Source organism: Melanaphis sacchari, unplaced genomic scaffold, assembly GCF_002803265.2.
Source record: "Melanaphis sacchari strain LSU unplaced genomic scaffold, SCAv2.0 Contig20_pilon_pilon, whole genome shotgun sequence".
Classification (NCBI taxonomy): Eukaryota; Metazoa; Arthropoda; class Insecta; order Hemiptera; family Aphididae; genus Melanaphis; species Melanaphis sacchari.
In genome coordinates this window covers 2,035,946-2,063,246 of record NW_020271042.1, presented here as the reverse complement: position 1 = coordinate 2,063,246, position 27,301 = coordinate 2,035,946, and the positions used below count along the sequence as shown (strand labels likewise).

General features: G+C 26.3%; 5 protein-coding genes across 6 annotated transcripts in view; 2 read left to right on the top strand and 3 right to left on the bottom strand.

The window, feature by feature from the left end:
- LOC112593663 overlaps window positions 1-6,072 on the bottom strand; it is a 15,206-nt gene extending 9,134 nt beyond the window's left edge. Inside the window, exons 1-5 of the mRNA XM_025338166.1 lie at window positions 5,928-6,072; window positions 4,999-5,194; window positions 3,405-3,523; window positions 2,078-2,263; window positions 15-517 (exon numbers count right to left, since the gene is read on the bottom strand). Coding sequence (XP_025193951.1) covers window positions 15-517; window positions 2,078-2,263; window positions 3,405-3,523; window positions 4,999-5,194; window positions 5,928-6,066 — 1,143 coding nt within the window. The 5' untranslated portion in view covers window positions 6,067-6,072. The remainder of the gene's footprint in view (window positions 1-14; window positions 518-2,077; window positions 2,264-3,404; window positions 3,524-4,998; window positions 5,195-5,927) is intronic.
- Window positions 6,073-8,701: 2,629 nt separating this feature from the next.
- LOC112593703 (exosome complex component MTR3) lies at window positions 8,702-11,513 on the top strand. The gene is made up of 4 exons (XM_025338219.1): window positions 8,702-8,977; window positions 9,041-9,294; window positions 9,535-9,681; window positions 11,113-11,513. Exons 1-4 carry the CDS (start codon window positions 8,818-8,820, stop codon window positions 11,392-11,394), a joined length of 843 nt encoding a protein of 280 aa, XP_025194004.1. The 5' UTR covers window positions 8,702-8,817; the 3' UTR covers window positions 11,395-11,513.
- Window positions 11,514-12,456: 943 nt separating this feature from the next.
- Window positions 12,457-15,869, bottom strand: LOC112593580 (splicing factor 3B subunit 5). Its single transcript, XM_025338050.1, has 2 exons — window positions 15,827-15,869; window positions 12,457-12,803 (listed from the first exon to the last, which is right to left on the bottom strand). The coding sequence occupies exon 2, from the start codon at window positions 12,798-12,800 to the stop codon at window positions 12,543-12,545; it is 258 nt and encodes an 85-aa protein (XP_025193835.1). The 5' UTR covers window positions 12,801-12,803; window positions 15,827-15,869; the 3' UTR covers window positions 12,457-12,542.
- Window positions 12,810-15,763, bottom strand: LOC112593579 (RNA polymerase II-associated protein 1). The gene has a single exon (XM_025338049.1). It carries the CDS (start codon window positions 15,715-15,717, stop codon window positions 12,862-12,864), a length of 2,856 nt encoding a protein of 951 aa, XP_025193834.1. The 5' UTR covers window positions 15,718-15,763; the 3' UTR covers window positions 12,810-12,861.
- A 243-nt stretch (window positions 15,870-16,112) lies between the features above and the next one.
- Window positions 16,113-27,279, top strand: LOC112593578 (DNA-directed RNA polymerase II subunit RPB1-like). Of its 2 annotated transcripts, XM_025338048.1 has the most exons (27): window positions 16,370-16,447; window positions 18,889-19,021; window positions 19,087-19,223; window positions 19,281-19,436; window positions 19,503-19,796; window positions 19,859-20,019; window positions 20,448-20,669; window positions 20,762-21,019; window positions 21,090-21,300; window positions 21,507-21,716; window positions 22,097-22,265; window positions 22,333-22,631; window positions 22,699-22,921; window positions 22,984-23,445; window positions 23,513-23,718; window positions 23,774-23,908; window positions 23,975-24,266; window positions 24,333-24,568; window positions 24,643-24,846; window positions 24,923-25,107; window positions 25,189-25,307; window positions 25,383-25,568; window positions 25,635-26,022; window positions 26,081-26,185; window positions 26,328-26,411; window positions 26,605-26,925; window positions 27,011-27,125. In XM_025338048.1, the coding sequence occupies exons 1-27, from the start codon at window positions 16,370-16,372 to the stop codon at window positions 27,123-27,125; spliced, it is 5,589 nt and encodes a 1,862-aa protein (XP_025193833.1). The 2 variants fall into 2 exon arrangements, with proteins under 2 accessions (XP_025193832.1, XP_025193833.1); XM_025338047.1 differs by having other exon boundaries at window positions 16,113-16,447; window positions 25,383-26,022; window positions 27,011-27,279.
- Window positions 27,280-27,301: the final 22 nt, after the last annotated feature.

Genomic DNA, 27,301 nt, shown 5'->3' with positions numbered 1-27,301 from the left:
GCGTATAAAGATACAGCACATGTTCTTCCAACCAAATATGTAAATGAGAACACAAAGTAAAGAGCCTCCCAAACGTCGTGCATTGGTTTCAAACTATTTAGAAGCTGTAAGCAAATAAAATACAAATTATTAGCAAATGATAATAATATCACCGGCGACAAAAACTCATCAAAGTCTTTAGTTAACGACGCTAATAGGTTATATGTTTCTCTAGATTTCCGCCAATATGTACCTGGAAGCACCTTTCCTTTGATACTGGCTAGTTTTTGATTAAGCTGCTTAAATCTATCGGACAAAGCACATGCTAGTATGATAATAAATAAATCCATATAATTCCAAGCACAAGCAAGCATACAATTAAAAAGTCCCAAAGGTACAGCTATTACAAGTGAATAATTGATTAATGTAAAGACTTGTCGAAAAGACATTGAGAAGTAAGCTCGAAAAATATCAAGTCCACCCGTCGAACAAGGAATTGCTTTCATTATTCCCGTTATAACGGAAGCAGAGTGTTCAACTGTAAAATTTAAAAAACTCCATAAAATTCAACATAGCTACATGGCTTAACCTCGTTATTTTTGTCCCAACAATACATTTTTCAAATTAAAATATTTAGAATTTTTAGTATATAAATTAAGAGTTATATTTTAACATAATTCGATTTTTTATCATTTATAAATTTTTTTTAAATGGTTATATTCTTACACACGAGTCACTATTTTAAATTATAAATTGTTGAAAAAAAGAAGATTTTTTTTATGATTAAGTACTCTGTATAAATCAAAATTCGAAGAGTTATTAAAGTTTAAGTAAAATAATAGTCTATAACAATAGATTAAACGATATAAAGGCTCAACGATTTAAAAATTATTATTAGTTTAAAATATTAATTAATATTAAAATGTAGTAATTTGCTTGAAAATATCGAACAGCCATCTTCAATCAATTTCTATCACTATCAAATTATCATGATTCAACTGCAAAACAAAATTGAAAATTGTTAATACTATTTATTCTTTTATTTGTATATAAACATAAATGAAATGTAATAGTTATTTTCACTCAATAACCTATCTCATCAAACAGTTAAAATAATAAAATTACTATATATAACTTCAACTTAAACAAAATTAACTTGAAAATCCCTTTGAGTATAGTTTTACATACCTACTATAGACTGTATATTACATATATTAAATTGTCTATAATATGTAAAATAATTAATAAGAACTAATATAGTAATATCCATAGTACTGCAAAAACATCTCGTTAAATTTTCCAATTATAAAAATAAATAACAATTTTCAAAAAAATTGAACTCTTTAACAATATTGTAATAATATAATATGATTCCTATTTTAAAAACGTAGCTTACAGTTCTTCAGAACACTTATTAAAAAAGTATGTTCATAAAGTATTTTAAAATATGGTTTTATTATACTACATAATTTTAATAGATACGCATTATTTAAGGATATAAGTTAAATAAGCATGCTTATAGTAAATAAACTTGTAGATAAAATATCGTTAAAGTGTTTAATTGTATCATATATTTATATACACAACATAATTGCACTTAATCAAAAATTGTAATCGGTCGATTTTCATAAACTAACCAATATACTAATAAATATATTTATTTTTTATCATTATATTTTCAAAATGTATTATCTAATACAATAGTAATCATACATTTTTTTTTTTTTAATAGTAATTATAATATATAAATTATTCTATTGTAAATGCATAAAATAATATTAACACAAATTAAAATACTACTCTTGAGTTAAATTTTTTTTTGACAATTTTAGGTAATTTAATCAATATTAATAAACAATGGCTTATGTTGACTGAATAAATATAAATAAACTTGATGCCTTTAACTCAGCTAAAAGTATCTACTTTCTATTAAGCAAATTATTACATAATTTATAATGATAAAATACTTCAGTATAAATGTTAACTTAATACAGAATAGGACAACAGATAATTGCTAACTTATGTCTGCTATTCAAACACATTAATTTTATTATTAATTAGATTTAATTAAATAAACGATATTTTATTTTGAACGTACTTAAAGCAAGCGTCATTACAATACTTGTAAGAATTTTGAACTTAATAGCCATTTTGGGAGGATAACCAAACTGTCTCATTTCACGTTCCATTAGTTCCCATTTTTCCATAACTTTTGGCCATTCCCTGGCCAAATGAATAAATAAGATATAAATTACCAGTGAACTTCCGAAAAACATAATTTCTCCTGTGAAATAAATAATATTTAATGTATAATGTAAATCATCTCAATGTTATTACCAAAAAAATAAAATTGTATGACAAAATCTGATTGACATTCTCTTTATAAAACAACCATATGAGTAGAATAGAAACTTCTGTAATAGCGTATATTATTATATTATAGTAATGTAGTAGGTACATTAACATTTTTTTTTGTAAAATATTATTATTCTAGAAATATTTTACTCATTAACATATTACAAAGTTTTAATTTTTTTGAAAACATTTTTCATCATTATTTTTCAAGTTTTATTCTTTTTTGAATTTCAACAAACATTTTTTTATTTTATATTTATTGGAGTAAGGACATATAAGTTTAATTTCGAAAAATTAGTTAATTAAGGTCTAAATATTCTGCAAAGATTTACAAGATATCTCTTTGCTACTTTAATGACTTTGTCTGAAAATGAAATGCTTTTATAAAACATGATTTTTAGCACCCTATAATTTGCGCTAACTTACAATCTAGGCCATTTGTACTATGGTGAGCAAGGATAAATACATATTGAAGGTAGATTATGCAATTTTATAAATTGAATTCTTCGTGTAGAAAAATAAGTATGGAAATATGGAATAATGGGTATTGAAAACAAATCATAATTTGAATCAATAAAATTAAGTGCCCATCAGGTATTCTAATTTTAAAGACAAATATTCTAAGTTAGGAGTATAATGTTCGGTCATATATTTACGTAAAGAATGTTTTCCAGTTAAATTGCGAAACAAAATTAATATTTATTAAAAATAATTCAAATTATTTATTAATACGTTTGTATTAACATGTATAAGTTCCATTTATATATTTAATGTGAGAACACCATGGTAAACCATTAGATTTAATTAATAGAAAAATTGTATAAAATAACATAATGCAGGAGTAAATGATGAACAGTTTCACTCCAAATTTAGAACTTGAAACAAATATATTATTATACTATTGTAGTATCGTTTTAATTTGAGTATCGAAAATAATAATTACTTATTTAATACGTATTTAATAAACTTACAATTTTATGCTACTTGCCAATGTATGTGAATCAATATTCAACTAATTTTATAAATTCGAAGGAAATTAATAACATTTTTTCCAGAAACATAATAATTACCCGTGCTGTAATACGTCAGTCCAGTCATGTATATTTTGATGAATGAAAATGAAAGAATTAAAAGGGACGCAGCTATCACAATGCATACATAAAAAACTGTCCAGGAAAACCAATTGAAACTAAAAAATAAAATAAAATATTTAAGATAATATAATATAATAAGACAATTTAAAAATATTATTTATTAACACAAAATAGATCAAACCTTCGGCGTACAAGAAAACGGTTCTAAATAAAGACAAGACGTGTCAATTTTTATTTCAAAAAATATTTTATATCATTATAATACCATCAATAAATTATTTTTCAATTAATAGTGCATGGTATATTGAACTATTTTTTTTTATTTATTTTTTTTTAATAGTATATTTTATTATACTATTAATTATTATAAAATATTGTTATTATATTAAGTTTAATTTATAAATCAATACCACGTACCACACAAACGATGTAAGCTTTAAGTTCTTACTTCTTGATATGGCTTTATCTTAAATATAAATATTTTTAAAATTACGTTGAACATAGGAAATAATAATATTTAAGTAATATTGGAATATTCTAAGTTTTTACGATCAAGAATTTTTTAATTATAACAAAATAACAAAAGTCATTCGATCCATTAATTCATTCAATCAAAGTTTGAATCCAATGTCATCTAAATTTTAAATTCATATGAACATAAAAAAATATAATGATTTAATGCTTAACTTTTTTTTTTAATTCTAGAGTCAAAAACTTATGAGAAATTTTGTATCAAAATATCAAACTTTATAGATGTTAAAATTAAAAAAGCTTATACATTTTTAACTACCAAATAATTTACACATTTTTATGATTTTGACAAATTAGAGATAAAATTTCTCTTAAAAAATAGACTGTTATTTTTGTAAGAAAAACTTATGAAGAATTATGTACTTAATTTTCATTATTTTTTTTATATACAGATAATACCTTCATCATTATTGGTACATAAACACAAAACAATGTCAGAAAATACAATGTTTATAAATAGTACTAAAAGAGCCAATATTTTTAAAATTTTATTATATTTAGAAAATTAAATTACATATATTTAGTAAAAATGTTAAAGGTATGATTATTTATTCTTAATAAGAAATAAAATTGAATTTGTTGAAAAATAATTTTGTATAAATATTCCTGATTTTTATAATTTGTTTTCTTTATTTTTCATAATCATTCTAAAAATTAGTGTGAAATTTTATTTAACTTTTTCTTCCCCTAAAAAGTACTAACTAAATCAAATTTTCTAAAAATGTAAACTCAATTTATTTTACTAAATTTGAAAATCGAAGCATTTTTAGAACTCCAAAAAGAGGCGAGTAATGACTAATATTAAAAAAAAAAAACAAAACCAATATACCTCTTCTCAGATTCTATAATATTATGACGTAAAAATTGATTGAATTATATTTTCGAAATATTGTTTTTTCTAATATATTTATGACACATAACTTAGTGTAAAATATTTTTTTTATGTAGGTATCTAAATTCGTTACCTATATTTTAGAAGAACATGTATGATGAATCACTCTGTATTCTGTCAAATACATTTTAATATGGTTTTACTCACACTAAATAACTTGTATTTTTTCCTTGAATTCCTTGAACTGGTAAAAGAGCACAAATTTGCGCCAAAATTAATACTGGAGTGATGGCTCTGTGCAATGAATTTTTATCACTAATTATATTCGTCCGAATATCATCTTCTAGGGCTTTAATTCTTACGTAGTTTACCGGCATGCCAAGTTCATCTTGTACTTCAAGTTCTGTAATAAAAAATAAATACTATTGCGTTTCAAATATTCGTATGTATTACAATAAAACTAACAGGTACAATAAAACATATTTTCCCATAAGGCTATAACTATTGTTATGTTTTGTACGCAATTTTACAACTTTTGCCCTATCACTATCCTTATAAATGTCAATTTTTAACAATAAAAATAAAATGTATACACATAAAAATAGTTACAGAAACTGTAATATCATAGAACATCATAATTTACGTATATTCACATAGCCCTCAGAATACATTATTATTATTATTATACTAGCACTTTCCTCATTCTTGTGGCTTAAATCCGTCAAATCCTAGGCGTTACCGGTAAAACAATACATGCGTACAATGTACCGGTGAGACTTTATCGGAACTGCATAATTTAATAATTTATTTTTAACTATAACAAAGCATTTTAACATCATGGTTATTTTTATTTACAAGCTGTGATTATGTAATAAAAAATGGTTCAATGTCCATTCAGTAGTATTCAAAATATTTTATTAAAAACCATTTACTGTGTTAGATATTATGGCATTACTTATAATTTATAAAACAATAAATTATCAAAACTAGGTAGATAGGTTGATGGACACTAGTAAATTACCTATGTATTTCTTTTATTACTTAAAAATTAAAATTAAAACTAACAACGCTGCATTTTATATGCTATATAAAATAAATAATTTATAGACATAAATTTATACAAAAATTAGTATTACTACTGGTGTATTTTTCCATTTTGTCTTTTGAATTAAACGTCGAATCAGCCAACTGCAATTCATTTGGTTGAGGCTGCTGCTGTCCGTACGTGAAATCCCGATTTTTTAAATACACCGGTTCGGTATTTCCATCAAACATGGTCGGGACACGAATACGTCAAAACAGACGAAAGTATAAATGCTCGTATAAGTATAACCTATACAATAGTATTGTTTATCATCGTAATATATTTATGTGCGCCAACTATTATGCACCTATAAGCTATAGCGTATCGTTTATTACCTTTATGTGTTCTTTATATTATTATCGACGTGTCGTTCAATACTGTTTTATCTGCATAACGATCAAAAACGCAAGGTTAATTGTGTTAACACAATGAATACATATTTTTCAATGACATTCGTTATTCGATAAGCGTAACAGACAGCAATAATTGTATAATGGATGTTTTAGGTGGTAGATGAAACGTACGATTATAACATCAAACATACGTATGTTCATGTCTAAAACTGCACTATATTATGTAATAAAGCTTTGAAATCGAAATAACTCATAATATCCCTAAAAAAACATTAAAATATCAAACACTCGAAAACCACATACCTAACCAAAATTATTTGTTTTCCAAAACACTTGAGTATAGCATTCCGGGTAATCCAAAACATGAATAATTGTATACATATACCTATCAATTAATAAATTATTATTTGAAATAACAAAAGTACAAAAATATCTTGAGACATTTATTCTATTGATGATTATATACCTACTATAACCTAGTTGAATAGTTAATAAATATTTTTTTGATTTAAAAATAAGCGAAATCAACAGATATACCTACTTAATATGAACTTTAATTAGATGATAAGTGCCTACTGTAATATTATATTCTAGATAACTCTAGATCTTTAAACGAGTTTGTCTCAGTGAGGCCCATACGGCCACACTCCAAATTAATCAAAAAAAAAAAGAAAAGATTAAAATCGAATGATAAAAAATATATATATTTATAAATCTATCTATAGTTTTTTGACATTTTGGGTCAATAAACACATAATGCAGTTTTATAACACATGTATAATATGATTTTTTTATTACTATCAATAATATTACTAACATATTATTAAATATTTTAATTTTAATTTTTTATAATATTAATCAATATATCAAACATTCTAAACTGAATAATAGTAATCTCATTAAAGTGTACAAATAATATGCATGAATAAGTAATTTAAAAATCTAAAACATATTTTAAAATATATCACATTAAAAAATATTTTATTTTTATTATAGAAAAACAATAATAAAACATCATAGACAATTCAATTATACTCCAAAATATCTCTGATATCAATTTGTGTTACCCTCCGCTCACTAGAAATGATTTTTGACAACTAATTCAAATGAACCTCGCACCTAAAAAAACTTAAAAGTACATACAAATGTTCCAAATGAACATCATTGAAACACTTTTCCACCATATGAACATAGGTAATAGACAATAGTTGATAACTACGTAATAAGTAATAAGTAGGTACCTAATGATTATTATTACACATTTTATGCTTGGTAAAAAATATATTGTTATAATCATGGCTAAATATCATCATTTCGTGCATAGGTTTTAATTTTTTATTTTTATTGTAATTATATTAATGTAGGATAGGTTTTATAGATATTAGATGATTTTAAGCAGGGTCAGCGCAAAAGTAGTGCAACCGGTGCACATAGGTACATAGGGCCCCACGTAAATGTGCGGTCTCGCGGAAGCAGAGTTTACTCCAGGAAAACAAATAATTATTGACTAAATATTATAATTTAAAAAAGATAACATTATTAATAATAATATTACGTCTTAAAAACTACAGTTGAAATAATAGTTTAGTAATATCCCAGACGACAGCACTAACATATTTATATTAATACTAATTATTGACGTAATGACATGTTAAAATATGATAAATTATTAAATAAAATTTATTGTATTATGGTTGATAATATCGTTTACACCCAAGTAAATTGTAATACAATAATTTCTTTAATAAGTGCCTTAAACCCGTTCTACAGTTTAACTATGCAATTTGTTGTGATCACTTTGTAATTTTCTCAATGGTGAAAAATAGATACCGGTATAGGTACCAAAGTTTAGAAGTTTTACTAACCCAATACTTCAAATTCAAAATGGATTAAAATAATAAAGTTGAAACTTAATCTACTGAATCATAGTCCCGCCCACCGAGTTAAACTTAACATGATGTACCTAATAATAACGCCATATGAATGCGAAATATTATAATAAAATATGAATAATAGGCAAATACATATTTGAATCTAAAATGAGTTCGTTGCAACTCAACGGATTAGATTAGGATAGGTGAATATATTTTTATATTGTATAATTTAAAAATAAATTATAAAAACAAATAAAAAAAATCTTTATATTTTTAACTTAAAATTGAAATTAAATACTGTAGTTATCGACTAAAAATAACAACGGCACGTGTTTTCCAAGCGGTCGCCCATCCAAGTATTGATTACGCCCGACGTTGCAGCATTTTAGCGATCGGACAAGAACTTAGTGGTGTATTCAACACGATATGGTCGTTGGCAAAATAGTGTTAGAAAATAATAATAATTAAATACAATAAACAGTGAAATGGCGATCATTAGAATTTAGTTGCCTTGTAGAGATAAGGAAGACTGTTATCAATGTGTATACAAACAATAATAATATTACAATGATAAGAAATTCAAAGCCTTACACATGTGGTTATTGTGGTTGGATATTAGATAATAATAACGACTGATTTGTGAAAAATATTATTTAATTTTGAATTTTAATAGTATTAAACTTTTCTTTAACTCCTCCCCGAAATACTGAAAATAATGCCCACAAATGTTTATAGAATTCTAGGACCCGATGGGACCATACCCTATCAGCAATACTTAATCGATAAAAGCAATAATACACTTGTAGAAATTGCTACAGCATTAATGAAGGATGTACGTTGCGATGGCAGAGATTTTTCAACCCATAGAAATTTATGTAAGATTTGAATACCTAATAATGCTATTAAATGTTTTGCTTGATATATTTTTTTTTATCAAGGTATCAAGACTGGTGTTGTTACACAAGCTAAAGGATCAGCCTATTTGGAATGTGGTAGTACTAAATTAATATGTTCTGTATTTGACCCAAAAGAAGTTCCAAATAAAGTAGAATATGCTAAAACTGGAGAACTTCAGTGTGAATTTAAATTTGCTACATTTTCATGTAGACAACGGCGTGGTTATTCAAGGGATTCTGAAGAACGGCAATTGTGCAATGAACTACGTAGAGCCTTAGAACCTGCTATTTGTAGAGTGAGTGTTGATTTAAATAATTTATGATAGTTTTGAACATAAATTAGTTTGTATTTAAGTATTGATGCTTCTTATTATATCTACAATTGATTTTAATATTAAATAGATAGTTAAAATTTTTTTTTAATTTCATTAGTTACTTTTATTTTTATTTGAATGATTTTAGTAACTTGTGTAGTGTACACAAAATCAAATTGTATACTATAAGTAAAATTATTTTTAAATATTTTTATTTTACAGGGTGAATTTGCAAATTTTGAAATTCATATTAATGTTCTAGTATTAGAAAATGATGGGTCTGTGTTGGCTACTGCAATTACAGCTGCAGGACTTGCATTAATGGATGGATGTATACCTATGTATGATGTGATTGTTGCCACTTCATTGGTTTGTTATTTTTTTTACATGATTAATGGACATACATTAATTATTAACGTGTGCGAGCATTAGCAATTTTCTAAAAAAATATTAAAATAGTAACATGAGTTACAATGTTCAAATTATTATTGCAAAGGTCACATGTTTGAAAATATATTTTACAAAATTAATTAAAACCTAAAGAAAGTTATTCTATAGTATAGTAGGTTTTTCCATTTCATATCTCCTCCGAGACTGGTCACACATAGCTCTCTATTTATTTTCTAATGATATGTATAATATTACATTAACTATTAATTTATTTTTCTGTTAGAAATATAATATGTGAACTAATTTTTAAATTTTTTAAACTTTTAACTTCAATTGTTATTTACAAAATGAATAACTATATTTTTATAAATATCCAATTTCATCAAGTCTATTAAAATCAGTTGTGCTTATATTTTTAAATTTCTGTTGAAACAATTTTTGAGAAATTTAGTACTAGGATTATGATTTCATAGCATATTGTCAAGTAAAATAAATAATTTAAAATTTAAAATTTCTTCGAATAGCTTAAGTTAAAATATTTAAAAAAGTTATATTATACCTAGAGAACGCTAGTATAAAATAAATATCTGTGGTTATTTATTTAAAAAAATCGATATTGTTAAAAACTGATGTTTTGTTAGTATTCCCGTGTTTTTTAATTTTAACCAAAATAAACAATATGATCCATTTTTATATTAGAATCTATTGAATATTGATTACATATTCCCAATGCTGTGTCATTTAAAACCAAATATTTGTTATAAAACTTAGTAGTGTCTTATATTTATTGACTAAATTAATTAAAATTCAATACCTTGTAAAACCAAATCAAACTTCAATTCATATATAAACTCCTTTTGTTTTAATCATAATCAAAACTAGTTTCATCCCTTAAATCATTGACATAATCTAAGCTATATTATTTACAAACTAGAAAAATATTTGTTATCATTATAAGGTATTATTAAAATAATAAATTAATTTTTGAATAATTATGTAAACTAAGTCAATAATTCACACTTAGTACTTATTTTCAGTTTTTTATGATTGAATGTTTAGTTTAAATTATATTACATTTAATACTGAGCAACAATAACCCAGAGCATAAATGTCTACAATGTAGTTAAATATTTTGAAAACAATTGCATCCATTTAATTTTTATTAATACTCATTTATTTGGCTATATAATAAGTTTTTAATAATTTATAAAACTTATTTTAAAGATATTTTACTGTGGTCAATTTATTATAAAAATTGTAAGGAGTATGTTTTAAAATTCAAACTATAACTATGTGATCATTAGGATTAAGGATATTCTAAAGAAACAAAAATGTAATTTTTTCTATGATTAAATTTATTTATTTTTTTTTTTACTTATTAATGTAAAATTGTTTGTTTTTTTTTTATAGGGTATTTACAAAAATAAAATTTTAGTAGATCCTTCTTATGATGAGGAAACATTGTGCTCATCTAGGACAAATGATGGAGAAAACAGAGGCACTGTAATGTTAGCTTATATGAAGAATTTGCAACAAATTACAGAATTTGCACAGAATGGTTCAATGGATGTTAACATGTTTCCAGAATATGTGCAAACATTAATTAATCAAAATTGTAAACTATACAAAATGGTGATCTCTGCAGCTAGAAAAGATGTTATTGAATATTTTGAAAATGAAACTAAAGAATGATCAAACATTTTAATGTATTAATTCAATAATAAGAATATAAAATATGTTTTTAAAGATCGTATTTCTATTAAGTTCAAAGCTGTAATTTTATATATTGGTACTTGTTTAATAATCATTGATTTAAATATGATTAAATTAAAATTAAAAATACCTGCCTTTTCTTTAAAATTATTTTATTCTATTCAGGATTTGTTTTTAAATAAGTAATGTCCTCCTATTAAATATATTTAATAAGTAAAAAAACAAGTTTATTTAAAAAAGCTATGACTATAATTGAATTAAAATGTGTATTATTTGGTGACTTTATATCATTAGTAACATGTTGCCAATGCATATAATCTGTATGATGGACGACTACAATCACTCATTTGAAATAATTTATTACTATTTTAGGTTATAGTTGGCATGTGAGCAAGTTTAGTGAATACAGCAAACTGGTACTTATTTGTCTACCTTTTTTTATTTTATAAATGCTGATAAAAAATTATTTATTTGACAAAAATACTTTAAAATTAAATACAAAGATCCTCATAAGATTTTAATACACTTTTTAAAAAAAAAAAATCTTATCTAGTTATTTATTTTTTTATGAATGTTTGAAGTTTAAATTTTTACTATATTGAATAATATTTGTCAGTAAAAATAACTATTTTTACTCTAAGTTATTTGTAGTCATTTCAATTTTTTTATTTTTACAAATGTCTATAAAAATTAATTCAAATTTTTTAAAAGCATCTAAAGTTTAAAGTTTTACAAAATTAGATATTTAAATTAAGAACAAAAATATTCAGTATTTTGTTATAGTTCAAAAACATTATTTGTAGAAATAACAGTTTTAGGTATATCATTATATTTCATACGCACAATGATATACATTTATTTTTTTTTTTTTAACAAAAATGAATTAGTAATACCCACTTGCTTATTTTGTTTCTCTTTAAATTAAAGTAGATATAAACTGAACCTCAATATAAATTACTATACTAGATAAATAATATATACAGTTTAGAATGTATCAGTTTAATTGTACAATATTATAAAAATTCATTGCAAATAAATTGAAAAAAACGATTTTTAATACATATAGATTTTTAACTTAGTTAAATATTAAAACATTAAACTGAAAAATACATTAATAGTCCATAAGTCTATTCATCTGGTTTTTCTGGTGGAGGGCCACAAGGCTGCAACATTTTTTCCATTAAATTGAACCGTACCCTTGCTTTAGCTTCATTCTCAGCAATTCCAAACCAATTCAATAAATCATAATGGCCAAGATATGAAGCACATGAGTCACGATGTTGATTTACTTGCCATTCAAACTTGGTTGTATCTGCATGGCCTGTACCAATGTATTTTGACTGAAGGTGCTCCAATTGACTGTGAATATTGTATCGGTCACCCATGATCTTTGAAATAAAATAATAAAGTAAGAAACAATAAACATATTTATACTATCATAAACAACTAAATTTGCTTTAAGTGTGATATGGCTATATCATACATAATAAATTTTCGTCTTAAACTCATAGCTCGAGTATACATTTTTAGAAGTTCTGTATTTGTCTCAACTGGCTGAGTATAATTATGCAGTGGTATTCGATCTAAATGTTCTTTATCAATATTAATAGTCTGCGGCAACTCAATTTCTGACCAAACTAGTTTTCTTAGTTCAACACTATGTTTTCTTTGTAAAGGAAGCAATACATATGCACCAAACACTGTGTCAGAATACGATACACTTACATAATGTTCACATAATGTTTTGTAAAAATCATAGAAAGATTCAACTCCTTGTATAGGATCTTTAAAGTTCAAATTGTTGTTTTGAGCTGCATATACATGCCAAATTTCATTCAACATTGATTTTACTTCATGAAAAATTGTACCACGACGACCACACATAAATGTACAAGCTACACGGCAATAACGTGCAGCCAATGGAGTTTGTTCACAAACTTCTGGATGATTTATTTCCATAAACAATATATTAGCTAATGCTTCTTTAAGAAGTGCTTCACCTTCTTTTGAGCTTTTAAAATTTTCAGTTTCATGAATTTTCAAAATTGGTAAAAATAACCAATCCTTTGGTAAAATAGGATTCAATTCATTAATTAATATACTTGCACAAGTGCTTTTGATATTGGGTATAATTAATTCATAGAATGATTTTAATATTTCAAAATCGCTTTCATACTTGATATTTTCTTTGAAATAATTGTTAAAATATAATTTCAATACATAATAAAATTCTTCAGTCATATATTTAGGTATGAATGACATAAGTGTTATTGCAATTTTATGGGTTGAGTCTAATTCAAATTGAATGTTTTTCAAAGTTTTTAGTAAATATATTAAAAAAATTATTTCATACTTGCAATACCAATGTGAAGCTTCTATAGATGATTTCATTAGTTTATTTAGATATATCCAAAACTCTTTAGGGATATTAAAATGACTGGTATTATTGCATAAGAATTTCATAAGTCCAATCAACATGAATAAAGGCTCTCCTCCACTTAATGATAAGTTTATATATCCAAGATTAGGATAGCATTTTGGACTATTGTTCACATAATTGCTCATTAACCATGATTTATTTGATAGTATTTCACAAATTTTTCCAAAATGTTTATTTAAATATTCAACTGCTTTCAAAGAAACAGAATTAAATTTTAAGTTCTTAGAACTGAGGACAGAGAAGCAGTTACCTATCAGTTTTGAAGTTTCAAAGTTCGGTAGATCAGAGCTACTTAATAGTTTAGCTAAAATAATTTCTGTAAGCTGATAAACTGGATCAATATAGATTTGACCAAAATTTCTCAAAGCTGAGTCAATTAAACTTAAACTTGCTGACATTAAAGACAAATCAGTGTTTGTTAAATCTCCACTAAGCCCAACTGAGCGATCAACAAACTTTAATACAAGATTAGCTACTTCAGTAATTGTTTGACCAGCCAACTTATATTCAAAAAATGTCTGCCACAAGTATAAACATTCTAATAGTAATGGAGTCTTTGTCGGATTATTTATATACTTAAATATAGAATCTAAAATTTTCATTTCTAATAGTTTTAAAGCACATTTAACTGATTGACTACCAATTACACGAGTGAGGAATATAAATATTTCTGATAAATCATCAGATTGTAAATTAGTAAAAACTAAAGAATACAAATGTTTGTACAAATTTGTCTCAACAACTATAAGTGCATATTTTTCTCCTCTTGAAGCAATTCCAGTTAAAATTTCTGTTATGTCTAAAAGACAACTAGATCCTATATTCATATTGAAAACAATATACTGTAATCTTAAAATTAAGTCAGTTCTCAGTGCTCCTTGTACAAGATCTAATACAATCAAATCAAAATCAGAGGATTTTTCTAATTCATTTTGATTGATTTCTGCATCTGCAACTATGTAAACAGGTAAAGTAATATTACAATTACATCCTGATAAACCAGTTAATATTGTACGGTCAGATTTTCTTGAAAATAAATTTCCAATAGCTTTCAATGCATTTGTAATAATTGCAATGTTAGTGTCATCTAATGCAATTCGTAATAGTAAAAACATACCAGAATCCATCAGAGAACATAAAAGTGGTTTGTCTAAAACTGAATCATAGGAGCAAGCATTATTTATGAGTTTTGACAAAACATCTAAGGCTAATATTCTTTGAGGAGCATGATTTTTACGTAGAAAAGAATAGAGTTCATCTATAGTATATCCAGGACGATGATGTTCTTCACCGTGATGATGTAAACCGTCAACTGTAGTTTTATTTTCAATTATATAAGGTAGCAGTTTGCCATCAAGACCAAAACGAGCAGTATAAACATCTTTGTTTTCAATTTCAACATCCACATCACAAGTCCATCCAAGTTTTTCTTCTTCAATTACATCCATATTTAGACCATTGTTAATCAGATCTTTCATATAAGATAAATGTTTTATTTTATCTTCTTTTATTTTATTTTGGGTATTGACCAATTTTACTCTATCGCTGTCTTTTTGTTTGAGATCATATTTTCCATGCGTGCAGTCATTGTTTCGTTTAGACTTTAAAAATTCAATTAATTTTCCATCCATACTATTAATCAATTCATTTTTTGCATTCAGTAACTCCTCATCACTCATACTAGAAAGTTTTTGTACATTTTCTTGGTGTATATCACTGGCTTCAGGACCACTCAATATAATACTAGAACTTCCAAATGAAGTGTTGCCGAGTTTAGATTCAAGAGACAAATCGTTTTGTTGATTTATTCGTTTTTGCATTTTTAAAGCAAAGAGACTGGGTTTCCGTGAATTGGTAGACATTTTTTTACCTATTTACAATGATTTGAAATTTCAGAAAACTATTATATTCATGAAACTAATAACTAATGATGTTACATAAATAAAAAAAAAAATAATCATATTTTTTTACCTGTTTTATTTCTTGTAATTATTGTATGTACTATGTTCAAAAAAATATCGTTTAAATGTGTGTTTACTGTTTATAATGTTTATCGTTTATACATAATTGTCATAACTTAAAACTTTTCGATTATAAGTTTCTTACTTCCAACTCCCGGTATGAACCACTTCACAACGATAATACAATATTATTATCACACTATCATCAAGTTTTCTGCGGACAAGAGAAAAACATCGGATTTGTGGTTGTGTGCTTTGGTCACACTGGAATGTCACGCAAGGCGCTATTTCTCCTTTTTCTTTGCGCCATTTTAGTGTTAAGCCATTCCGTTTCTGCCGTTTCAGTTTTCTCTGTTCAGTGTTTATTCAACTGTGTGAATGATGTACTGTTCCCGTGCAATTATTGTGTGCACGCATTCATTATTAATACTGTTGACAATCATGACAAGACTATTTTTATTTTGATTCATAATTTATGAAAACTTTAAACCACTGAACTAGTAAATTCGGTAAAATTGAGTACTGTGCTACGGCACTGCGCAACACTTGAAAAATGGCCGCCAGTGACTCAAAGGCTCCAATCCGAAGTGTCAAACGAGTACAGTTCGGTATATTGTCTGCGGACGAATGTGTTAGTATTATGAAAATTTGAAATATATTTTAATTCGAAACATTTGGATATTAATATTCCACAGTCCGTACACATACATGCAGATACTCATTATTTAATGCTTTAAATATATTGTCAATTTGGAATCGAAAAAAAAAATAAAACCCCATTACCATAATAATGTGAACCAATTCATGTTAAAAAACTACGACAAATACGTATTTTATTTAATTGTATGCTTTAAAAGTATTTAAAGTATTGAGTACCTTACCATGAAAGTAGTACATGTTCACCTATACTTGGAGTGTTTTTAATGTACTCTACATAACTTTGTCTGCAGTCTTGTGTTTAATTGTAAAATATTCTTTTACTTGGATGCAATAATGAAATTTGAACATTTGTTCTATCATGTTGTATCTATTAAAATATAGAAATTAAATATTTATAAAATATTTATTTGTATATTATTAAGTACATTTTTATTTTCCATTCTAAAATTGTTGATTGAAATTTTTGAATGTATTATTTAAAATTATAAATAACATTTAATTTGTATGATTATATACTTACCTATTGGTTATTTATTATTCATAAATCAATTATATATTTCATAATTTTAAGTTTAACATACAAAAGCTTGGTTTTAAAATAAATATCTATCTATCCTTTAAAATAAAATGTCCTAATTGTTGGAAAATAAATTTTCATTTTGTGGTTTATGATGAACACAAATAAGTAGATTAAAAAAATCATTGAGATATCTTAAATATTTTAAATTGAATTATGAATTAAAATTTCTTTAATATACAAACATACATATACATTAATACACAAATATTTAATTGTATGAAAATATATCATTGATATAAAAAATAAAATTATTGCCTTTGAAAGCTAGATATGCAAGGACAATGATTTTTATGATATCCATTTAAACAAATATTAAATAATAAAAACGCTTTTGTTTATTTTAGTGGTTTTAAGACATTAAACCTCTAAATTGGTGAAGTGAAGAATTTTTCTCAGTTGACTATTTTATGAAATGCATATTATATAATAATGAGCAAATACATAAAATTTGCCAATGTAAAAGTAACCTTTTTAAACAAAAAAAGAAAAATAATATTGGCTTAAATAATTTATAAGACCTCTAAACATTTTTAAAGATATTTTGGATATAATATTTGGCTGTTAAATAAGGCTTGATAGTTCATAATAATTATGCTGTACGATACATCAATATAACATGTTTTATGGGTTTATGCTAGTTTCTTAAAATCAGCACTTGATTATTATAGAAGAATTGTTGTTACTTAGTTGTAACTACCTATTAATATTTCATATTTTAATAATAATTAAATATAAAAACAGTAAATTTACTGTTTTTTTATTTGTTTTAAGTAAAGTTTTTTCTGTTATGCATAAATAATAATATGGGAATAACAATACAAAAATAAATTTCATTCAAAAGTGAATTGTAAAAGAAGACATAATTCTCAAAAAGGGATAATCCTTTTTTAAATTAGACATATAGTCAACCTAACCTATGTTGTTCTAATGTCCTATACAAATCATTGAACTTTTACATAGTTTTTTAAGTATTCATTATTTGTTTAATGCTACTGAGTATTAGTGACCCAAATAATATTTTTATTTTATTAGAGTAAACTAGTAAATTAAAAAAATCTGTTTTTCTAATAATTTCATAAATTAAGATCTTAATTTTGAATAATTTTTTTCAAGTATCTACTTAATATTTATATAATTTTCAAGGTTTTTACTTCAATGAAGAATTCACAACTTCAATTTTATACTAATTTCATTCTAATATTTGAAACTTTAAATATTCTGTTTTAAAAATACATTAATTTGTAAATACATCTCTACTTATTTCTTAACAGTCTGATTTTATTTATATGAAGTTAATAATTCCACTTTTAAAACATTTACATAATTTACCTTGCTCTGTACATTTATTGTCTTAGATTCTGAATAGAAGCTGTGCTTTGTTCAACACTAACGAGCAGATATTTATTAAACTAGTGATTATTACACCTATAAATATCTTTTAGAAATGTCGGTGTTATGTGACAAAATTTAAGAAGTTTTTTAAAATTTGATTGATTTAAATAGAACCATAAATTAACTTTTAGATCAGGATGAGTTTTTGCTAGCCTTAAGATAGTATCATGGTACCTATTATACATTCAACCACACATTAATTAATTGATTATTAAGACTACAAAATAAATTTGAAAAGCTATATTTTCAATAAGAATTAAACATTTTAATTTAGCAGTCTTTAATTTAAGTCTATCTTAATAATTTGTAATTATTGCTAAACATTACTTGATTATTTTATTTTATTCACATATATAATGAACATATTGTTATTTAAATGTAGTTTGATATTTTTTCATGGTTAAATTTAAATATACCTAATTAATTGATGATGGTTATAGCGACGTATGTCAGTCACAGAAGGTGGCATTCGTTTTGCAGAGACTATGGAAGGTGGACGTCCAAAACTTGGGGGACTTATGGATCCTAGACAAGGTGTTATTGATCGATTTTCAAGATGTCAGACATGTGCAGGTTAAAAGATAATTTTAACTAGTTTTCAATGTATATTATTTATTCAATTTCAATTTTATTTATAGGTAACATGACTGAATGTTGTGGACATTTTGGTCATATCGAGCTAGCTAAACCTGTGTTTCATGTTGGTTTTGTAACAAAGGCCATAAAAATTTTGCGTTGTGTTTGTTTTTACTGTTCCAAATTATTAGTTAGCCCAGTAAGTATACTGTAAGTAGACTTGTTATAATTAAATTAATTTTTTTTTTTTTTGTAGACTCATCCCAAAGTAAAAGAAATTGTTATGAAATCAAAAGGACAGCAAAGAAAACGTTTAGCATTTATATATGATCTATGTAAAGGGAAAAATATTTGTGAAGGTGGTGATGAATTAGATATTAATAAGGATAATATCAATGATCCAAATATGCCTGTAAATAAAAGATTTTTTATTTAATAATAATCTGATTATATTAATGTATTCATACTAAATTTTTAGCCAAAAAAACAAGGACATGGTGGTTGTGGTCGTTATCAACCTACTATACGGCGTGTAGGTTTAGATTTGACTGCTGAATGGAAGCATGTAAATGAAGATTCCCAAGAAAAAAAAATACCTTTAACGGCTGAACGTGTGCATGAAATTTTGAAACATATAACTGATGAAGAGGTTGTAATCATGGGAATGGATCCTAAATTTGCACGTCCTGATTGGATGATACTAACAGTCTTACCTGTTCCTCCCTTACCAGTCCGACCTGCTATTGTTATGTTTGGATCTATGAGAAATCAAGTAAATCAGTTAATATATTTAAAAAAAGAAAATTTTATTTCATTTATTTTTGTGTATTACAGGACGATTTGACTCACAAATTGTGTGACATAATAAAATGTAATAATGAATTAATCCGCAATGAACAATCTGGTGCTGCTACTCATATTATAGCAGAAAATATAAGAATGTTACAATACCATGTTGCTACTTTAGTAGATAACGATATGCCGGGTCTTCCTAGGTAAGCTACCTATCTCAAAAAATGTCCATGTTAGTCAATTAAATAATATTGTTATTTACTAAAACTACAGTAGACTTTTTTCATAATATACTTAAGAAAAATATAATACGATATTTTGTAACATAATTTATATTTTTACAAATTGTCGCCATACATAATTTACATATTATTTTTTTAATTTATTAAAGAATTAAAAAGTAATAGTATATTTTAGTTGTGAAGTCATTTAATGTCAAATAAAATTTAATCAAAAAATTTGTATTTGTATGTCTTGATATTTTTCCATACATGTTAACAATTAACATGTATAAAAATATTATCCACAATGATTATATCAATATGTATACATTTATTTACATAAGCTTGTCAATTTTTATTACTATTTTTATATTATAGTGAAGCTAAAATATTTATGTATTTATTTTTAGGGCAATGCAGAAGTCTGGTAAACCTCTAAAAGCAATTAAAGCACGGTTGAAAGGTAAAGAAGGAAGAATTCGAGGAAATTTAATGGGAAAACGTGTAGATTTTTCTGCTCGCACAGTAATTACCCCTGATCCAAATCTGAGAATTGATGAAGTTGGTGTACCTCGTACTATTGCTCAAAATATGACATTTCCTGAAATTGTTACCCCGTTTAACATAGATCAGTATGTATGATTAATATATTTTTTCTTTTATAAATATTATTAATATTTATTTAAAAAAAAATGTACTGATTTTTAAAATTGTATGTTATTAGTATGTTGGAGTTAGTTCGTCGTGGTAATTCTCAATATCCTGGAGCTAAGTATATTATACGTGATAATGGAGAGCGAATTGATTTACGTTTTCATCCTAAACCTTCAGATTTGCATTTGCAATGTGGTTATAAAGTTGAAAGACACATTAAAGATGGTGATTTAGTAGTTTTCAATAGACAGCCTACTTTACACAAAATGAGTATGATGGGTCATCGAGTTAGAGTTCTACCTTGGTCTACATTTAGAATGAATTTAAGGTATATTGTTATATTATTATAAATTAATAATCTATAACTCATAGGTAATATTTATATTTTTTTTTAATAGCTGTACTTCTCCTTATAATGCTGATTTTGATGGTGACGAAATGAATCTTCATGTCCCACAATCTATGGAAACAAGAGCAGAAGTGGAAAATATCCATATTACTCCTAGACAAATTATTACTCCTCAAGCTAATAAACCTGTAATGGGAATTGTGCAAGATACTTTGACAGCCATAAGAAAAATGACAAAAAGAGATGTATTTCTTGAGAAGGTTATTATTTTATTTTTTCATTACTAAAGAGAAATAAGAATTTTATACTCTATTTTAAATAAGAGGTAAATTTAGGCATTAAACTTCTATACATGAAAGTTGTAATTGGTGTGGCTAACATGCATTAAGTACCATGCTTTCGAAACCATCACTTTATTATACCTACTATCAACTACTTTTCAAATCATACAATGTACTTTGTTTAGGAGCAAATGATGAATTTACTTATGCATCTACCAATTTGGGATGGAAAAATGCCTACCCCATGTATTCTTAAACCTAAACCAATGTGGACTGGTAAACAACTTTTCTCATTGATTATACCTGGTAATGTGAACTTGATACGTACTCATTCTACTCACCCTGATGAAGAAGACAATGGACCTTATAAATGGATATCACCCGGTGATACAAAGGTTTAATTATTATTTATTGCAATTTTATATTGATAATTTTCACATAACATTGTTATTAAAAATTATGTAAAAATGAAATAAAGATTATTATTATTATTAATATACATTTTAAAATATGACGTTTTAATGTGTAATCGTCAAAAAAAAAATTATTCACTTATTATTTTATTCTATAGTAGGTATTCATTAGATAATTAAACTATATTGATGTTAAATTATAGCAAAAATTCCCTAGGTAATTGTTACCAATTTCCATTCTCATTAATTTAATATTAACTTATTTTTTTGCTAATTATTGCATTATACTATTATATATTTAATTGTTTATTATAATTTTATATTTGTATTTATTATTTAATAATTATTATATTAATTTATAGGTAATGGTTGAACATGGTGAACTAGTGATGGGAATATTGTGTAAAAAGACCTTAGGTACTTCAGCTGGGTCATTGCTCCATATTTGTATGTTGGAATTGGGACATGAAGTGTGTGGACGGTTCTATGGTAACATTCAAACTGTGGTTAATAACTGGCTTTTATATGAAGGTAAAATACTATATTATAAATTTTTTTATTAGAATATTTTTAATTAAATTTTTTATTACTAATCTAGGTCATTCTATTGGTATTGGTGATACTATTGCTGATCCTCAAACTTATTTGGAAATTCAAAAAGCTATTAAAAAAGCTAAGGAAGATGTAATTGAAGTTATACAAAAAGCCCATAATATGGATCTCGAACCAACACCTGGTAATACTCTTCGTCAAACTTTTGAAAATCAAGTAAATAGAATTTTAAATGATGCTCGTGACAAGACTGGAGGTTCTGCTAAAAAATCATTGACTGAATACAACAATCTCAAGGCTATGGTTGTGTCAGGATCTAAAGGTTCTAATATTAATATTTCTCAGGTATGTTATATTGTTATTAGTTATTATATTATTGTTTTTATCTTACACAAACTTGGTTGGCTTTTAGGTTATTGCTTGTGTAGGACAACAAAATGTAGAAGGCAAACGTATACCATTTGGTTTTCGTAAACGCACACTGCCACATTTTATTAAAGATGATTATGGTCCAGAATCTAGAGGGTTTGTTGAAAATTCTTATCTTGCTGGTTTAACACCATCAGAATTCTACTTTCACGCTATGGGTGGTCGGGAAGGTCTTATTGATACTGCTGTAAAAACTGCTGAAACTGGTAAGTTTTTAAATTTATATAAAAATGTCTTATTATGTTTTAGTAATAATGTGTTTTACAAGGTTATATTCAGAGACGTTTGATAAAAGCTATGGAGTCTGTTATGGTTCACTATGATGGAACCATTCGTAACTCTGTTGGCCAGTTGATTCAGTTGCGTTATGGTGAAGATGGTCTTAGCGGTGAGGCAGTAGAGTTCCAAAGTATTGCTACTATTGAACCATCACACAAGAAATTTGAGGACGAGTTTAAATTTGATGTTTCAAATGAAAGACACATGAGAAAAATATTTACTGAAGACGTATTAAAAGACTTGATGGGTAGCAATGATAGTGTATCAGAATTAGAAAAAGAATGGGAACAATTAAATAACGATAGAGATACTCTTAGAGAAATTTTTCCTTCTGGAGAAAGCAAAGTGGTGTTACCATGTAATTTAAAACGTATGATTTGGAATGTACAAAAAATTTTTCATATTAACAAACGAGGACAAACCGACTTAAATCCAGTTAAAGTCATAAATGGTATGTTTGAGTAGGGTATGTATTTTAAACTACTTGTAATATGTGTTTATATTTTATGTAACTATAGGGGTTAAAGAATTGTTAGACAAGTGTGTTATTGTAGCTGGTCAAGATGAGTTGAGTAAAAAAGCAAATAAAAATGCCACATTATTGTTTCAATGTTTGGTGCGTTCCACTCTTTGCACTAAGCTAGTGTCAGAAAGATTCCGTTTATCTTCTGAAGCATTTGAGTGGTTAATTGGAGAAATTGAAAATAGATTTAAACAAGCTCAAGTATGTTTCCCTTAAAAGAAACTATGCTATTCTACATATTATTGTTTTTTTCCAGGCACAACCTGGAGAGATGGTAGGAGCATTAGCTGCTCAAAGTTTGGGAGAACCAGCTACTCAAATGACATTAAATACTTTTCATTTTGCTGGAGTATCCTCAAAGAATGTAACTCTTGGAGTACCTAGATTAAAAGTAAATTCTTAGTTGTTTTATTTTTGAAGTAGATTTGATAAATAATGTATATTAAATTAATTTTAGGAAATCATAAATATAAGTAAAAAACCAAAAGCACCATCTTTGACTGTATTTTTGACTGGAGCAGCTGCTAGAGATGCAGAAAAAGCTAAAAATGTATTGTGTCGTCTTGAACATACTACATTGAGGAAAGTTACTGCCAACACTGCTATTTATTATGATCCTGATCCTCAAAATACAGTTATTAGAGAAGATCAAGAATTTGTAAATGTTTATTATGAAATGCCTGACTTTGATCCATCAAGAATTTCACCATGGTTGTTACGTATTGAATTGGATAGAAAAAGAATGACTGGTAGTTGATAATTATATATTTTATACTTTTAGTATATTATTAATCTATGAAATTTTTATTTTATAGATAAAAAATTAACTATGGAAGCAATATCTGAAAAAATCAATGCAGGTTTTGGTGATGATCTCAATTGTATATTTAATGATGACAATGCCGATAAATTAATTTTACGTATACGCATAATGAATGGTGAAGATGGAAAAATGAATGGCGGCGATGATGAAGATACTGTTGATAAAATGGAAGATGATATGTTCCTTAGATGTATTGAAGCAAATATGTTGTCTGATATGACCTTACAAGTATATAATAGCATTGCTAGTAAAAATGTGGATTTAACATGCTATTTATTTATATTTGGTTTCTTAATTCATAGGGTATAGAAGCCATAGCAAAAGTGTACATGCATTTGCCTCAAACAGATTCAAAAAAAAGAATAATAATTACTGATACTGGAGAATTTAAAGCAATTGCTGATTGGTTGTTAGAAACTGATGGTACTAGTTTAATGAAAGTATTAAGTGAAAGAGATGTAGATCCTGTGAGAACATTTTCCAATGATATTTGTGAAATATTTTCGGTAAATATAATAACTAAAGCTACTAAATTAAAATTTGAAAAAAAAAATTGATATTAAAACAATTCTTGAATTTTAGGTTTTGGGCATTGAAGCTGTACGAAAATCTGTAGAGAAAGAAATGAACACTGTTTTGCAATTTTATGGTTTGTATGTAAACTATCGTCATTTGGCATTGTTGTGTGATGTAATGACAGCTAAAGGTCATTTGATGGCCATTACTCGACATGGTATTAATAGACAAGATACGGGAGCTTTGATGAGGTAAAAATTTATATATTATGTTATAATTTCATTATAAAATTTTATTTTATTTTATTAAATTAATAATATCTACTTATTTAGATGTTCATTTGAAGAAACAGTTGATGTGTTATTGGATGCTGCTGCACATGCAGAAGTTGATCCAATGAGAGGAGTGTCTGAGAATATTATTATGGGTCAATTGCCGAGAATGGGAACAGGTAAAAAATTATTTAATTATTTTGTTTTAATGAAAATTAAAAAATATAACATATTGTAATACACGTTTTTATTAGGTTGTTTTGATTTACTTTTGGATTCTGAAAAAGCTAAGGATGGTATAGAAATACCAATGGATAACGGTTACATGGGTATGGGTGGTGGTGGTATGTTTATGGCTGCTGGAACGCCGTCAATGTCTCCTGCCATGACACCTTGGGATCAAACTTCTACACCAGTTTATCAAAATAGCTGGTCATCAAGTAGGATACTTAAAAACCTAAAAGTACTTATTTTTCTTTTATTAAACGTCATTACATTATTTAAAGGTTTAGAAGCTGGGATGACTCCAGGAGGACCTGGATTTTCTCCAGCTGGATCTAGTGAAGCTAGTGGAACATCTCCATTTTGGATGACAAGTGGTGGAACTCCGGGTAGTCCTGGATCTCCAGGAATGGCTACCAGTCCATATGTTCCTAGTCCTAATTCTATGTCACCAAACTATAACTATCCATCAAGCCCACAATTTGGTTCAATGTCACCATCTATGACTCCTACTAATTATTCACCAACTAGTCCACAATATTCAGCTACACAACAAAATACTCCAAAATATTCTTCTATGTCACCTAACTACAACTATTCCCCAACCAGTCCATCATATTCACCTACTAGTCCATCTTACTCTCATACTTCATATTCACCAACAAGTCCTTCGTATGTATTTAAAATTATTTTAAGAAATAAAAAATTCTAACTTTTCTCTTTATTTTAGATACAGCCCAACATCTCCATCATATAGTCCAACTTCACCTTCATATAGCCCAACATCTCCGTCATACAGTCCTACTTCTCCATCATACAGCCCTACATCTCCCTCGTAAGTCAATTAAAATTATTATCAAGTTTATTGTGACTTAACACTTATAATTATTACTTTATCCTTAAGTATTAACTTATATTCACAAAAATGTATATACACAAAAATTTTAAGTTATATAATAAACTTTATTTTATTTCAGATACAGCCCTACCAGCCCTTCATATAGTCCTACGTCTCCATCATACAGCCCTACATCTCCGTCTTATAGTCCAACTTCTCCATCGTAAGTAGCATAGTAGCCTCAATATTGTCATATATTTTCAAATTTTAACAAGCTCACTAAAATATGTATAAATAATAAATTTTGATTTTAATCGCCCTTCTAAGTTTTAAGGCATTAGTTTATTCATCATGGTTTTATTAATCTGATATGAATTATTTGGTACTAATAATTAAAATTAAATTTACTTTAATAGGTATAGTCCTACATCTCCATCGTATAGTCCAACTTCACCATCTTATAGCCCAAGCTCTCCACAATACACAGCATCTTCACCGTCATATACTCCTAGTGCTACGTCTGGTGCTAGCAATTATAAATATTCACCTACCTCACCATCTCTGGCTGTAAGTCCAACTTATTCTCCAACCAGTCCAATGTATTCGCCATCAAATGCATCATACTCTCCATCTTCTGTACAACATACACCAAATGCTGGAGCTACACAATACAACCAGTCTTACAGTCCCAGTTCACCGGTTTATTCACCTACTAACTTTTCATTAGCAAGTCCCAGGTAAGATAAAATCAACAATAAGTTGCACTTTCAATTTATTTTCTTATTTATCAACTATATAATTAAAATAAAAAAATTATTTTAGATATTCTCCTACATCACCAACATATTCACCCGGTGTTGGAAGTCCAAATTATTCTCCATCTTCACCCAGCTATTCTCCGACGTCTCCAAATTATAGTGGACCAGAAGAACAGTAAATCAAAGTACAGTTTTGGTAAACAAATTCTATATATATGAATTGTTTACTTAAAACATATTTTTTTTTAGTTTCAACGTGTTTAAGTAGCTAGATACCAAATTAGAATGCTAATTTCTATGTTTAAAATATGAATTTCTTTTAATATTATATTATTGTAAATACAAATACCCGAGT

Excerpts from the sequence above, each read along its gene's own strand:
- LOC112593703 (XM_025338219.1), top strand. The coding sequence starts at position 8,818 with ATGCCCACAAATGTTTATAGAATTCTAGGACCCGATGGGACCATACCC. Across the intron at positions 9,295-9,534 it reads TAGAACCTGCTATTTGTAGA|GGTGAATTTGCAAATTTTGA; the intron begins GTGAGTGTTGAT and ends TTTATTTTACAG. Across the intron at positions 9,682-11,112 it reads TGATTGTTGCCACTTCATTG|GGTATTTACAAAAATAAAAT; the intron begins GTTTGTTATTTT and ends TTTTTTTTATAG.
- LOC112593579 (XM_025338049.1), bottom strand. The coding sequence starts at position 15,717 with ATGTCTACCAATTCACGGAAACCCAGTCTCTTTGCTTTAAAAATGCAA.
- LOC112593578 (XM_025338047.1), top strand. The coding sequence starts at position 16,370 with ATGGCCGCCAGTGACTCAAAGGCTCCAATCCGAAGTGTCAAACGAGTA. Across the intron at positions 21,020-21,089 it reads ACATTTAGAATGAATTTAAG|CTGTACTTCTCCTTATAATG; the intron begins GTATATTGTTAT and ends TTTTTTTAATAG. Across the intron at positions 26,186-26,327 it reads TACAGCCCTACATCTCCCTC|ATACAGCCCTACCAGCCCTT; the intron begins GTAAGTCAATTA and ends ATTTTATTTCAG.
- LOC112593580 (XM_025338050.1), bottom strand. The coding sequence starts at position 12,800 with ATGGGTGACCGATACAATATTCACAGTCAATTGGAGCACCTTCAGTCA.